The following is a 14,883-nucleotide window of genomic DNA, read 5'->3' as shown; positions in this document are numbered from 1 at the left end:
TCATCCTGAATCAATCTGTCAACCTTTTGCTTGTGATACTTGGTGGTTGCTGTCACAGGATGTCCAAGTCTTTGTTTGTCACGCAAGTCAGATGTTCCCAGCTTAACATTTTTAAACTTACTCGCCCAACGACGCACAGTACTCACATCCACACAATCACCATAAACAGCTTACATTCTCTGATGAATCTCCTTTGGGGTGACACCTTCTGCTGTCAAGACTTCAATGACTGCATGTTGCTTAAGTCGCATTGACTGACTGTCTGTGCAGGGTTCCATACTTCGCACTTTAACAACACAACCATTCAATGCTAAGGCTTCCCGCCAAAATGGAACTGTAGAGGAGAGTCTACTGAACAAGCCAGTACCTGCTGCACACCAGTACTGCCATGTGTTGAAGAGTTACAGAGGTGGAGGCATTACTTTTCATTCAACATTGGTATATGTGTGATTTTATACAGCTGTTTGGAAAGGGGATTGAACGAGGCGGGGGTTGGTTCCGAGCAACAGCGCTTGTTTCCAGGGGGAGGGTGTTAGGGGACGGACTCAAAATGGCGGCGCCCTTGCGGAGAGCCAATCAGCAGCAGCACCCATAGGGAACCACGGGGAGCGGAGAGGCCTTGGCCATGAGGCGGGCGAGGGCTGGCCTGCAAGGGCTGTTCGCGGTCTACAAGGCCCCCGGGGTCCATTGGAAGCTGGTCCGGGATGCGGTGGAGACCAATCTGCTGAGAGGTCGGTGGAGCACCCCGCTTATGCTTCCCCCCTCTCCTCCTCCTCCCCAGGCCTGGCTGCATTTCCTCCTTCCCTTGATTCCCCCCTGCCATTTCCTGCCTGCCTGCTCCCGTTTGTTTATGTCTTTACAGGCATAGGCCAACTTGGGCATTCAAAGCACTCCCAACAGATGGCCATCCAGCCTCTGTTTCAAAGCCTCCAAAGAAGGAGCCTACTCCACACTCCGTGGCAGAGAGTTCCACTGCTGAACAGCTCTCACAGTCAGGAAGTCCTTCCTAATGTTCAGATGGAATCTCCTTTCTTGTAGTTTGAAGCCATTGCTCCATGGCTTCAAACTACAAGCTCCCTAGTCTCCAGGGCAGCAGAAAACATACTTGCTCTCTTCTCCCTAGGACTTCCTCTCACATACTTATACATGGCTTCTCTCAGCCTTCTCTTCTTCAGGCTAAACATGCCCAGCTCTTTAAGCCGCTCCTCATAGGGCTTGTTCTCCAGACTCTGGATCATTTTAGTTCCCCTCCTCTGGACACATTCCAGCTTGCCAACATCTCCCTTCAATTATGGTGCCCAGAATTGGAAACAATATTCCGGGTGTGGTCTAACCAAGGCAGAATAGAGCATGGGGAGCATGACTTCCCTGGATCTAGACCAGTGGTTCTCAACCTTCTTAATGCCATGACCCCTTAATACAGTCCCTCATGTTGTGGGGACCCCCCACCATAACATAGTTTTTGTTGTTACTTCATAACAGTCATTTTACTACTGTTATAAATCATAGTGTAAATATCAGATATGCAAGATGTATTTTCATTCACTGGACCCACAAATACCCAATGCAACCACATGTAAATGCTAGTGGGGTTGCGGGTTGGGGGAGAATTGATTTTGTAATTTGGGAGTTGTAGTTGCTGGGATTTATAGTTCACCTATAATCAAAGATCATTCTGAACTCCACCAGTGATGGATTTGAACCTAATTTGCCCCACAGAACTCCCATGACCAACGGAAAACACTGGAAGGGTTTGGTGGGTATTGACCTTGAGTTTGGGAGTTGTAGTTCACCTATATCCAGAGAGCACTGTGGACTCACACAATGGTGGATCTGGACCAAACTTGGCACAAATACTCAATATGCCCAAATATGAACACAGATGGAATTTGGGGAAAATAGACCTTGACTTTTGGGAGTTGTAGTTGCTGGGATTTATAGTTCACCTATAATCAAAGATCATTCTGAACTCCACCAGTGATGGATTTGAACCTAATTTGCCCCACAGAACTCCCATGACCAACGGAAAACACTGGAAGGGTTTGGTGGGTATTGACCTTGAGTTTGGGAGTTGTAGTTCACCTATATCCAGAGAGCACTGTGGACTCACACAATGGTGGATCTTGACCAAACTTGGCACAAATACTCAATATGCCCAAATATGAACACAGATGGAATTTGGGGAAAATAGACCTTAACTTTTGGGAGTTGTAGTTGCTGGGATTTATAGTTCATTACAACCAAAGAACATTCTGAACTCCACCAATGATAGAATTGGCTCAAACTTCCCACATGGAATCCCCATGACCATCAGAAAATACTGTGTTTTCTGATGGTCTTTGGTGACCCCTCTGACACCCCTTCGCGACCCCCTCAGGGGTCCCAACCCCTAGGTTGAGAAACACTGATCTAGACACTACACTCCTATGGATGCAGGCCAAAATCCCATTGGCTTTTTTTTGCTGCCGCATCACATTGTTGGCTCATGTTTAACTTGTTGTCCACGAGGACTGCAAGGTCTTTTTCACACATACTGCTTTTGAGCTAGGCATCATCCCCCATTCTGTCTCTTTGCATTTCATTTTTTTCTGCTTAAGTGGGGTATCTTGCATTTGTCACTGTTGAACTTCGTTTTGTTAGTGTTGGCCCATTTCTCTAATCTGTTCAGATCGTTTTGAATATCAAGGCAGAACATTCCACAATAGCTGCTTTGAACTGGGTTATCTTGAGTCCACACTGCCATATATTCCAGTTCAAAGCAGAAAATGTGGGATTTTATTCATCTGTGTGGAAGCGGCCTCATACAATCCAGTTCAAAGCAGATCAGAATCATTCCAAGAAGGAGAAATTAGAAAAGTGTGTCAGTCAGAACAAGTTGTAATTTTTTTTCCATTTTCTACACAGACTTGAATGCTTTGCAGCGGCCTCCCCCGCGGAAACAGGTCCGTTTTCTGCCTACCAGAACAGAAGGAAAGGATGGGCAGGAGCTGACCATGACAGTTGCATCAGTCCCGATGTTAGCTGACCATCCATTAGGTAAGAAGTTGAGGTGTGTGTGTTGGGGCGGGGGGGGGGGGGGAGCTGCTATACACAGGATGATGGCAGGATCGGAATGTTATTTCTGGCTCTGGTACCAGTTTTCTATTAAAGACGCTAGAAACACCTCTCCTTCCTTAATTGAGGTATTCATTTTTCTTTTGTGCAGTTTCTGGGCCAGTATTCACCCATCTCAAAGTTGGAGTAGGTCATCACCTGGACCGAAAGTCCTCTGGCGTATTTGGTGAGCAAAATGGCCGAATCTTAAATGAATTGTGTTAGTTTTGGCATCAGCTAGCATCAGTAATGTCTTACTAAGTGCCTTTTGATATGTGTTGTCAAAAGCTTTCATGGCCAGAATCATTGGGATGCTGTGAGTTTTTCAGACTGAGTGGCCATGTTTCAGTAGCATTCTCTCCTAATGTTTTGCCAGCATCTGTGGCTAATGGCATCTCTAGAGGTATATTGGAGGCGAGGCAAGTGGAGTATATATATATATATAAGAAAGGTAAAGGTTTTCCCCTGACAACCCCCCCCCCCCATAACTGAGCTCTCCTCCGCAAATTACCTGCTTTATCTTGCCCGAGTTTTTAATTAGTTTTAATCAGTTTGTCTTTTAATCATTACATGTAGCCCGCTCGTTATTATTGTGTCTGTGCTTATAGTAATTTTTACATTGTTATGTATGCATATTTTTTATCTTAATCTGATGCTATTGTTTATTGTTTGCATTTTCGGTTTGTGTTTTGGTTTTTTCATTATTGTAATTGTTGTTTGGGCTTGGCCTCATGTAAGCCGCTCCGAGTCCCCATCGAGGAGATTGTGGCAGGGTATACATAAAGTTTATTATTGTTATTATTATTATTATTATTAATAATAATACTCTGGGGGTTGATGCTCATCTCCATTTCTAAGCTGAAGAGACGGCGTTGTCCATAGACACCTCCAAGCTCAAGTGGCCTGCATGACTGCTTGGACCGCCAGTACCTTCCCGCCAGAGTGATACATATTGATCTACTCACATTTGCAAGTTTTCAAACTGCTAGGTTGGCAGAAGCTGGGGCTAACAGCGGGAGCTCACCCCACTCCCTGGATTTGAACCACCAACCTTTTGGTCAGCAAGTTCAGCAGCTTAGCGGTGCCACCGGGGTGTGTGGTATATATATATTTATGGAGTAATGTCCAGAGTGGGAGAAACCCTGGTCTGTTTGAAGCAAGTGTGAATGTTGAAATTATCCGGTGATTATGTGGAAAAGTGAATAGTAGTAGTTTCTTTATTGGCATATACATAGCAAAGAGGTATAAAATACAGTACAAACCATAGAAAAGGAAACTTCACATTTGCTACACTTGCTACCCATTCAGTGAATAGTGGTAGTTAGCATTGTGTAGCCTTGTAATTTGCAAAGTCAATCAGTGAGGGCATTTGCATAGAGGCAGCCTGGCTGTTGTGCCTGGAGGCATCGTTTGGGAGGTATTAACGGGCACTTGGTTGTATGCTGTCTGGAGTTCTGTTTCTGAGTGCTGTTCCTTATATACTGTGTTGATTCTGGTGTTACCAGATTTTCTGATTTGATATTCTTGGCTATATGGCTGTGTGGAAGGTCCCTTTATTGGGTTGTTGTAAGTTTTTTCGGGCTATATGGCCGTTCTAGAGGCATTCTCTCCTGACGTTATGCCTGCATCTATGGCAAGCATCCTCAGAGGTAGTGAGGTCCCTTTATTGTCTCCTTTTGTGCTGCAGGAAGTGTGTTGCAGTTGTGTGTGTTCAGGGCCATTTTGCTCATGCTTTTCTCTGAACCTTTCTATCTTTTTCAGTGCTTGGAGTGGGTCATGGCAACAAGCTGTTGCATGACCTGTACAACGCCCATCTCAGCCGGGTAAAGTATCATCCCTTTTATCTACTATGCGTTGCTGTGGCCCACATGGGGGGTTTTGTATGGGAGGTTTGGCCCAATTCTATCATTGGTGGGGTTCAGAATGCTCTGTGATTGTAGATGAACTATAAATCCCAGCAACTACAACTCCCAAATGTCAAGATTCTATTTTCCCCAAACTCCACCAGTGTTCACATTTGGGCATATTGACTATTCATGTAGAGTTTGGTCCAGATCCATCATTATTTGAGTCCACAGTGCTCTCTGGATGTAGGTGAACTACAACTCCAAAACCAAAGGCCCACCAAACCCTTCCAGTATTTTCTTTTGGTCATGGGAGAACTGTGTGCCAAGTTTGGTTCAATTCCAACATTGGTGGGGTTCAGAATGCTTTTTGATTGTAGGTGAACTATAAATCCCAGCAACTACAACTCCCAAATGACAAAATCAATTTTTTTTAGTGAAAGACATACATTGGGTTGTTAGATGTCTTGTGTCCACATTTGGTGTCAATTCGTCCAGTGGTTTTTGAGTTATGTTAATCCCACAAACGAACATTACATTTTTATTTATATAGTTAGTGATAGGAATGCTGATGTGCAATGCCACTTTGCTCAAGAACTAGGAGACTTTGGGCAGTTGCACTTTTGCCCTGATACATACTGTACAGAATCTGTGCTTGCTTGTGTCCTAGTCTCGGGAGCAGCAGAAACATTTCTACATTGGCATCAGACTAAAAGAAAAAATTCTATAATATGTATTCCCTTATTTTTCTAGGGGAAAAAAGATTTTGGGGAGAAAATAAATATTTTTAAAAGCACACATACCATATTTCCATTTTTTTTCCAGTGTGGTCTCATAATGTGGAGTCCTGCTGAGTTTTTATGTTCTCATTTTAAGTGCATGCCTCATATTACTATTCTTTTGTCCAAAGACCTACACTGTTCGCGGCATGTTTGGCAAAGCCACTGATGACTTCTCCGACGAAGGCAAACTGATTGAGAAGACAACATTTGGTGAGTAAAGCTTGATAACCATTTCCTTTATTGGCTATAGTTGACATATTGCTACTAGATCATATTTATGGGCCACACAACTCCCACCCTGACGTAGTCCTGCTATCTGTCCATGATCTGTCCATGATCCCTAGGGCAGTGGATGCCTAACTTGTGGGTTGGATGTCAGCTGTTAGATGCCCTCACCAGAGTGTCCAGTGGTGAAGCGGGGATGCTGGGAGATGGAGGTCAAACCCTGGAGGACCCATCTTTGAAAACCACTGCTCCTGATGCATTGTAGGGGATTTGGGCATATTGATTGGGAGTGGTTCCTAGATCGGACAAGGTGATTCTTCTTATGAGAAACTGCTGATGATGGAGAATGAGATTATTATTATTATTATTTCATATATTTATATCCCGCCCTCCTCCCCACAAGGGGGACTCAGCGCAGCCTCACATGAGCATCAGAGGATGCTAACAGCATAAATACCATAAACATTACAATTCACAATAAAATCATATTAAAACATTGTATAACATCATCAGTAAAATTTAACAATAAATTAATAGATTAACGTGCCAGTAAAACCAAGCCGAGCTGGGAGAGTCCATGTTGCAAAATCCAAATTTCGTTTTCCTATTGCCGCTGGACTTGAATTGAACGCCTGGCCCCAGAGACAAGTCTTCAGTTGTCTTCTAAAGGACAGGAGGGAGGTGGCCAACCTGATGTCCTTAGGGAGAGAGTTCCACAGATGGGGGCCACTGCCGAGAAGGCCCTGTCTCTCATCCCCACCGTGTTGCGAGAATGGTGGGATTGAGAGCAGGGCCTCAGCAAAAGTTGCAGTTCAATATAAGCAGGTGTGCCTGTAGCTTAATATGCCTCAGTGTCTATGTATTTCTTAGTTCGCCTCAGTGTGAGAGAGGCATCAGTGGGAGAGAGGCCTCAGTGTGAGAAGACCCCAGTGGGAGAAAGGCCTCAGTATAAGGTAGGCCTCAGTTTGAGAAGGCCTGGTGAGAGAAGCCCCAGGTTGAAGGCCTCATGTGTAAAGCTATTGTGTGAAGTTCCTGTGTAACTTCGGTGTGAGAAGAGGTTCTGTGAGGCCGAAACTGTTTATCTGCATGAGAAAGAAGCCCAGCTTGGAAACAAAGAAGTATAAAGAACTTTATTTGTGTTATGGAAACTTTGTTCTTGAAATAGTGCAACCATATTATTTTACTACAAAGAAAAGCGTCCTATGGAAGAGATAACATTGGTCTGTGTGTTTTTGTTCTGTTTATCACTTGTGGCTACTGGTGCTGCTAATACGTTACTCCGCTATAAATTCATGGGGAGGGTCTTTTGTTAATAAGCTCACTCACCCAAAAAGGCATTCCTTTGATTTGTGAGAGTGCTCTGAAATCTCTTAGATGTCGTCTAAAAAAAGAATTTTTTACCAACATGGGCTCTGATTCTTTTTGGTTTGTTTCTGTAAGTCCAGATTGGATCAACTAGTTTTCTGTCTCCTAATATTACTTCTCCTCTCCTTGTCTGTAGATCACATCACCAGGGAGAAGCTGGAACGGATTCTCTCCGTTATCCAGGGATCCCATCACAAGGCTTTGTTGCAGTAAGTATTCAGTCCAAGAGTCTATAGCTCAATGGTTGATTTAACTTGCTATGTGTCAGTCCCTTGTTGGATTCAAGGCATCTCCAGCTAAACAAATCAAGGGCCAGGTGATGGGGAAGGCTCTTCTACGAGTCATACTTTGCATTTGGTTGGAGGGATGGTGTTTAGATGTTGCTGCTGTGTGCCTCAGGTTGCAATCCTTGGCAAAGGAGCTTTGCCATTGCCTTCCAGAAAAATGATAAGCACAGTTCTGATCTACTCCAGCAAAGTAGTAGTAAATTCAAGCAAAACAGTGTTCCAGTGCTTTTTGTTGCTGTTGAGTGCCATCACGTTGAGGTTGCTTTAGGGACACTATAGTCTAGGGCTTTCTTGGCAAGGTTGATCTTTTGAGTCTGAGAGAATATGAACTTACCAACGGTTACAGGGGGGGGGGGGGGGGCTTCAGTGGCTGGTAGATTCAAACCTTGGTCTTTATCCAGGAAAAAATCACTATGCTGTGCTGGCTCTTTACTGGTGGTTTTTTTTTTTTTTTTGTCGTGTCAGGAGCGACCTGAGAAACTGCAAGTCGCTCCTGTTGTGAGAGAATTGGCCATCTGCAAGGACGTTGCCCAGGGGACACCCAGATGATTTGATGTTTTTATCATCCTTGTGGGAGCCTTCTCTCATGTCCCCGCATGAGGAGCTGGAGCTGATAGAGGGAGCTCATCCGCCTCTCCCTGGATTTGAACCTGTGACCTGTCGGTCTTCAGTCCTGCCAGCACAGAGCTTTAACCCACTGCGCCACCGGGGGCTGGTTACATTAGGCATAGACCAAATTTGGCCTACCCTCCAGGTGTTTTGGACTTCAACTCCCACAACTCCTATTGGCTGTTAGGAATTGTGAGAGTTGAAGTCCAAAACACCTCGAGGGAGGGCCTCGAGAAGTTGGGTTAAATGGTGGGTTTCCATCTCCTTTCAAAGCCACTGCCACTTTGTTGGGTGATGCTAGGGCCATAGGTGGTCTCTGGGGGGAGAAGGAGGGCTGGGGAGGGGAGGGGCAGTTGGCCAGGCTCCCTGCTGTCTCCCCCCTCACCCCTGTCTCTTTCCTCCTCTCCCCCAGGCCACATCCGCCTCTCTTGTCCCTCCATCTGCGCCACTACTGTCCTCCGCAAAAGCGCCAGGAGCCTGAGAGCTCCGAGCCACTGAGCTTCCTCAAGGGTCCTGCCAGCCCCCAGAAGTGGAGTGTGGCCCGGTCCATGGGCAGCGATCATCAGCAGCCACTGTGGCGAGTGGCACTGGTGAGCTTGACCCTGACAAGCATTTTATTATGGTGCGTCCTGCGCTCGGAGACGGAGGTCGACCAGCTCCTGGAGGCTGGGATGGAAGAGGACGCCGCAGAACAGGAACCTCAACCCCCCTTATCTGGACAAGAGAAACCTTGACGAGAGAAAGTAGGGCAGGAACCCCACTGCAGGACTAAGCAAGAGGGACAGAGACTCTGGCTTCCCCTTGGCTTGAGTAAATAGAGACTCTCGGGGTGGGATGGATGGGGGAAAAGGGGCACAAAGATGACCTTCAATGAAGCAAGCAAGAGTGGATCTCCATAGGGTTGCTTGTGCTGCTGGAATAAATGGACACAAACAAAATGGACACCCTGAGCTCACCAGCGGATAAAATGTAATGCTTACTTTGACGAAAGACAAGAAATAATGCCTATATCAAATACTGTGTGAAGCCAAGTTGCCTATACAAATATATGAGCGAGAGATGGAGCTCAAATCATTGGCAAATGTGTGATCTAATACTTAGATGATGGCATTGATTTAGAGAAAGCGTGGGCAAAATATGCCCCCCTGCAATCACTAAAAAATGTAAATAAGGGGAAATATCTATTTTTTTGCAGATGTGGGATTGTGCAAGATTTCCTCCTCCATATTTTCCTATGGAAGCCAGTGTGAGCCCCCTAGATTCCAGCTTTACTCACCAATACTTTCTGCACCAATGTCCACACCAGTGAACATTGGTGCAGAAAGTAGTGTTTCGGAGAGCAATTCTTTTTCTTATTCTTAGCCTTCTTCCTAGCCCGCGGACCAGGAAGTTTACCGTTTTCTCTTCAATAAATTGTCCTAAGTATCAACTCTGCCGTTTGGTTTTCAGCTTCTTCTCCATAACCATGAGAACTAGAAAGCCCTTGTCTCCTTAGGAAAATAACCAGAAGTTCACAAGCTTTATCTAGGCCAGTGTTTCTCAACCTTCCTAATGCCGCGACCCATCAATATAGTTCCTCATGTTTTGGTGACTCTCAACTATAACATTATTTTCATTGCTACTTAATAACTGTCATTTTGCTACTGTTATGAATCGTAACGTGGGGTTTGGAGGGTGGGGGAGGGGGGGAGAGGAATATTGATGTTGTCATTTGGGAGTTGTAGTTATTATTATTATTATTATTATTATTATTATTATTATTACTTTATTTGTACCCCGCTAGCATCTCCCGAAGGACTCGATGCGGCTTACATAGACCAAGGCCTCAAAACACAATACAACAATACAATACCTAAAGCAAATTAAAAACAGTTAAGCAGAATAAACAAACAATAAACAATACATTGAGACACTATAAAACTGGGCCGGGCCAGAGTAATGGGTACAAGATTAAAAGTGCTGATGTGGCAGGAGGTATGTAGGATTATAAAGTAAGTGCAGTGTGCGGTGTGCAGTGATCTTAGTTCTACTAAAGTGCTACTAGGACTTGGTATTGGAGGTTCCTAATCTGAGAAGGCACGTCGGAACAGCCAGGTCTTCAAGTTCTTTCTGAAGACTGCCAATGTAGGGGCCTGTCTAAGATCTCTTAGGAGGGCGCTCCAGAGTCGGGGGGCCACCACAGAAAAGGCCCTGTCTCGGGTCCCCACCAAGCGCGCTTGTGACGCAGGCGGGATCACGAGCAGGGCCTCTCCAGATGACCGAAGTGAATGCGTGGGTTCGTAGACGGAGATGCAGTCACGCAGGTAGGATGGTCCCAAACCGTTCAGGGCTTTGTAGGTAAGCACCTGCACCTTAAATTGGGCTCGGAAAATAAACGGCAGCCAGTGGAGCTCCTTGAACAGGAGGGTTGACCTCTCTCTGTAATGAGCCCCGGTTAACATCCTGGCTGCTGCCCGTTGGACCAGTTGGAATTTCCGAGCCGTTTTCAAGGGCAGCCCTACGTAGAGCGCATTGCAGTAATCCAATCTAGAGGTGACCAAGGCATGGACCACCCCGGCCAGATCAGCCTTCGCGAGGTACAGTCACAGCTGGCGAACAAGTCTCAATTGTACAAAAGCCCTCCCGGCTGGGATTGTAGTTGCTGGGATTTATGGTTCATCTACCATCAAAGAGCATTATGAACCCCACCAACGATGGAATTGAACCAAACTGGGCACACAGAACTCCCATGATCATCAGAAAATACTTCAACCAGAGAAGTCAGCCATAGCAGAGCACCTGATGAACCAACCTGGACACAGCATTTTATTTGAGAACACAAAAATGCTGGACCACGCTCACAACCACCATGTCAGACTACACAGAGAAGCCATTGAAATCCACAAGCATGTGGACAATTTCAACAGAAAGGAAGAAACCATGAAAATGAACAAAATCTGGCTACCAGTATTAAAAAATTCTAAAATTAAAACAGCAGAGAGAAAAACAGGCAGGGACATCTAATCACCTTTCAAGAAGAGTTTGCTCCAGGCACTGTCAGCCCATTGTATGCTAATCAAGGTGGTCAGTTGAAAAGATTCACACCTAGCCCAACTTACAAAAGCCTTTTGTCTCACCCTGGTCATTCCACAGATATATAAACCCCTTTTTCCCAGCTCCAGCAGACCTCTGAGGATGCTTGCCATAGATGCAGGCGAAACGTCAGGAGAAATGCCTCTAGAACATGGCCATATAGCCCGAAAAAACCCACAAGAACTGAATACTGGAAGGATTTGGTGGGCACTGACCTTGAGTTTGGGAGTTGTTCACCTATATCCAGAGAGCACTATGGACTCAAACAATGATGGGTCTGAACTAAATTTGACACAAATACTCAATATGCCCAAATGTGAATACTGGTGGAGTTTGGAGAAACTGGAGCTTGACATTTGGGAGTTGTGGTTGCTGAGATTTATACTTCAACTACAATCAGAGAGGATTCTGAACCCCACCAACAATAGAATTGGGTCAAGCTTCCCACACAGAACCCCCATGACCAACAGAAAATACTGTGTTTTCTGATGGTCTTTGGTGACCCCTCTTAAACCCCTTCACGACCCCCCAGGGGTCCAGACCCCCAGGTTGAGTAATGCTGATCTAGGCCATCTAACATGATTAGTTGTAGTACAGCAGCCCAGACAACTATAGAAATGTGTGTGTGTGAGAGAGAGAGATCAGTATTATCTACTATAGAGACAAGTAACAGTTTTCTAGGGTTCCAAACCAGCATTTCCTAGTCCTTCCTGGAGCTGCCAGGAACCTTCTACAGGCACCTACCATCGAACAACTGACTTCATAACTCAAGGAGCTGCCTTTTCCGAAGTCAGGTTTTTGGTTTACCTTCCCCAATATAGTTTACACAGACTGGCAGCATCTGGTTTAACCGTTTTACCAAAATAGCTTGAATATCCCTGAAGTGTGTCAGAAATATTAAAAATTAACTAGGTATTTTTAATTACAAAAATGTGAGTCAATCACTGAGAGGGTTAAATGGATGCAATGACTCAGCAAAAGTGGCAGTTCTATATAAGCAGGTGTGCCTGTAGCTTAGCTACCTTCAGTCTGAGGTAAACCTCAGTGGGAGAAAGGTCTCAGTCTGTGAGAAGGCTTCACAGTGTGAGGTAGGCCTTAGTCTGAGAAGGCCTCAGTGTGAGAAGGACTGGTGTAAGAATCTTCAGTGAGAGAAGCCCTAGATTGTAAAGCCTCGTGTGTGAAGCTCCAGTGTGTAAAAAGCTACTGTGTGAAGCTCCAATATAAGCTCGTTGTGAGAGGAGACTCTGTGAAGCTGTTTATCTCCATGAGGAAGAAGCCCAGCATGGAAGCAAAGAAGGAAGTATAAAGGTCTTGATTTGTATTGTCGAAGGCTTTCATGGCTGGAATCACTGGGTTGTTGTAGGTTTTTTTGGGCTATATGGCCATGTTCTAGAAGCATTCTCTCCTGACGTTTTGCCTGCATCTATGGCAAGCATCCTCAGAGGTTGTGACCTCACAACCTCTGAGGATCTTTACCATAGATGCAGGCGAAACAGGACAGAATGTTTCTAGAACATGGCCATATAGCCCAAAAAACCTACAACAACCCAGACTTTGTGTCGTGGAAACCTTGTTCTTGTAAATAGTGCAACCATATTATTTTACTACAGAGAAAAGCCTCCTATGGAAGAGATAACATTGGTTTGTTCTTTTTATCACTTTTGTCTACTGGTGCCGAGGCACGCTGCTGCTAATAAGTTACTCTGCTGTACATTTATGGGGAGGGTCTTTTGTTCATAAGCCTACTTGTCCAACAAAGTGAAACTTGGACTCTTCTCAGTTGTGACAATTTTGGAGAATAACTTCCAATTACAACTGGCCACATTTTTCAAATTATGTTTGCTTACCAAATAGTCAGCCTTATGAATAATTAGATCTGTTTTGAGTGGACAAAATGTCCTGTGTGAACCAGCTGGACATTGCAACCCTGCAGTATCAACAACATGGAATTCCTAACACTTTTCTCAGTCCCATTCTTTTCCCTTGTGTTCTTCCAGATATGCTAACCTTGACTTAAAAACGCAAGAAGCCTATGAGTTGGCGGTGAGAGGACTGATTCGCCCCATGGACAAAAGCCCGCCTTTGATCACAGCAATCCGGTGTCTCCAGTTCGCACCTCCTGAATTCCAACTGGGTACGAGCTGTGTTTCCTATTCTGCAGTTGTTTCTAAATCAAAAAACTAGGTGTCTAGTCCCTAATGTTGTTAGTAATCTGGAGCACTGACATGCCATTTTCACTTTCTTGAATATAGACAGCTGGAATGTACACACACTGCCTCACAAAATAGATTCTCCTTCATTAGAGGTCTTTAATCAGCAAGTGTATGGATGCTCATTAGGAATGCTGTAGAATTAGCAGGTAATTGGACTGGAATAGATGACACTGAAAGTCCCTTTTGTCACATATTTATATGCCACCTTTCCCCCAAATTAGGATTTAAGGGACTCTTACTCTGACTGGAAAGAACATAGTCCAATGCAGGAAAGAAGAGGCTTAATGTAATTTTTTTGTTCTCTCCTCTATAGAAATTCACTGCTTGCATGAGACCCAACAATATCTCCGAAAGGTAGTTCATGAAATTGGGCTGGAGCTGAAGTCCTCTGCCGTGTGCACACAAGTCCGAAGGGTCCAGGATGGTGTCTTCATGCTGGAGGATGCTCTTTTGAGGACACAGTGGAGCCTGCCCAACATCCAGAAGGCAATTGAGAAGTCCAGGCTCAAGGTTATTAAGGAGCTCCAAAAGAGCCTGGCTCACCCGGAGGAGCCCTGGTCTGACGATGAGGGAGACAGAAAGACTGAGGGAGGCCAGGCTGATGGAGGAATGGGGCAAAACATGGGAGGAAACGCCTTGTGGGAAGATGCAGCAATAAGATGAAGATCTTAGGATTGGAAGACTGGTTGAGTGCAGATAAGGAAAGTAGCCTGAAGTATAACCCCAAAAGTTTTGTACCTGGTGAATTAAGTGCTACCTTGTCGTCTTAGAGTACTAGCGTATGTGTCTAGTGTTGCCTGGATGTCGGAGGGACTGCTGCATTCCTGCTTTTCTCCCTCCTTTCACCTTCCCTCCCATCATACCCTTTTCCCTGTTCTTTTCTTCCCTCTCCTTGCCTTTCTTCTTCATTCATTTTTTTCTTTCCTTCTATTCTCCTTTCCCCCTTCTCCAGCTCATCTCACAATATCTCTGTGGAAACATGCGTCTCTTTGTGATTATTCCCTCCCTCTCTCCCATACACATGCCACCTTTCTTTCCCAGTGACATCACAGAGGGCCACTTCACCTAGCAACCACTTTGTAGGTCACACAGACAGGCAAATAAACATATACTTTGACTTTTAGATAGGTAGATAGATACAGATAAATAGCTTTCCAAAAGCTAGTCCCACAGCCTTGAGGTCTGCAGATACTACGAGACCTCTCTGGTTTCTCTTATTAGGAAGAGTCGCTGACCATTTGTAAGTACCATTGCTGAGGTTTTTGCACAAAGACTGTTGTACTCATATCTGACCTCAATAAAAGGAACACAACTGTATGTTGGTGCAGTATTTGAATTGAAAAACTACACCACCAAATGCAAACTACAAACTTTAGCTTAATGCAGGCTTACC

General features: G+C 44.9%; 1 protein-coding gene across 2 annotated transcripts; it reads left to right on the top strand.

The window, feature by feature from the left end:
* The first annotated feature begins 532 nt into the window (after positions 1-532).
* On the top strand, positions 533-14,807 carry TRUB2 (TruB pseudouridine synthase family member 2). Of its 2 annotated transcripts, XM_060757173.2 has the most exons (8): positions 533-731; positions 2,905-3,036; positions 3,206-3,280; positions 4,855-4,916; positions 5,848-5,929; positions 7,446-7,518; positions 13,275-13,411; positions 13,804-14,807. In XM_060757173.2, exons 1-8 carry the CDS (start codon positions 626-628, stop codon positions 14,151-14,153), a joined length of 1,017 nt encoding a protein of 338 aa, XP_060613156.2. In that variant the 5' UTR covers positions 533-625; the 3' UTR covers positions 14,154-14,807. The 2 variants fall into 2 exon arrangements, with proteins under 2 accessions (XP_060613156.2, XP_060613158.2); XM_060757175.2 differs by lacking the exons at positions 13,275-13,411; positions 13,804-14,807 and adding an exon at positions 8,618-9,634.
* Positions 14,808-14,883: the final 76 nt, after the last annotated feature.

The sequence above is a fragment of the Anolis sagrei genome, chromosome 11 (assembly GCF_037176765.1).
Source record: "Anolis sagrei isolate rAnoSag1 chromosome 11, rAnoSag1.mat, whole genome shotgun sequence".
In the NCBI taxonomy this organism is placed as follows: domain Eukaryota; kingdom Metazoa; phylum Chordata; class Lepidosauria; order Squamata; family Dactyloidae; genus Anolis; species Anolis sagrei.
The sequence above is the reverse complement of the archived record's forward strand: the minus strand, read 5'-3'. Positions and strand labels throughout refer to the sequence as shown.

Bases quoted from the DNA above. Each gene is read 5' to 3' on its own strand.
- TRUB2 (XM_060757173.2), top strand. From the start codon at position 626: ATGAGGCGGGCGAGGGCTGGCCTGCAAGGGCTGTTCGCGGTCTACAAG. The intron at 3,281-4,854 runs GTGAGCAAAATG...TATCTTTTTCAG, and splicing joins AAAGTCCTCTGGCGTATTTG to TGCTTGGAGTGGGTCATGGC. The intron at 4,917-5,847 runs GTAAAGTATCAT...TTTTGTCCAAAG, and splicing joins ACAACGCCCATCTCAGCCGG to ACCTACACTGTTCGCGGCAT.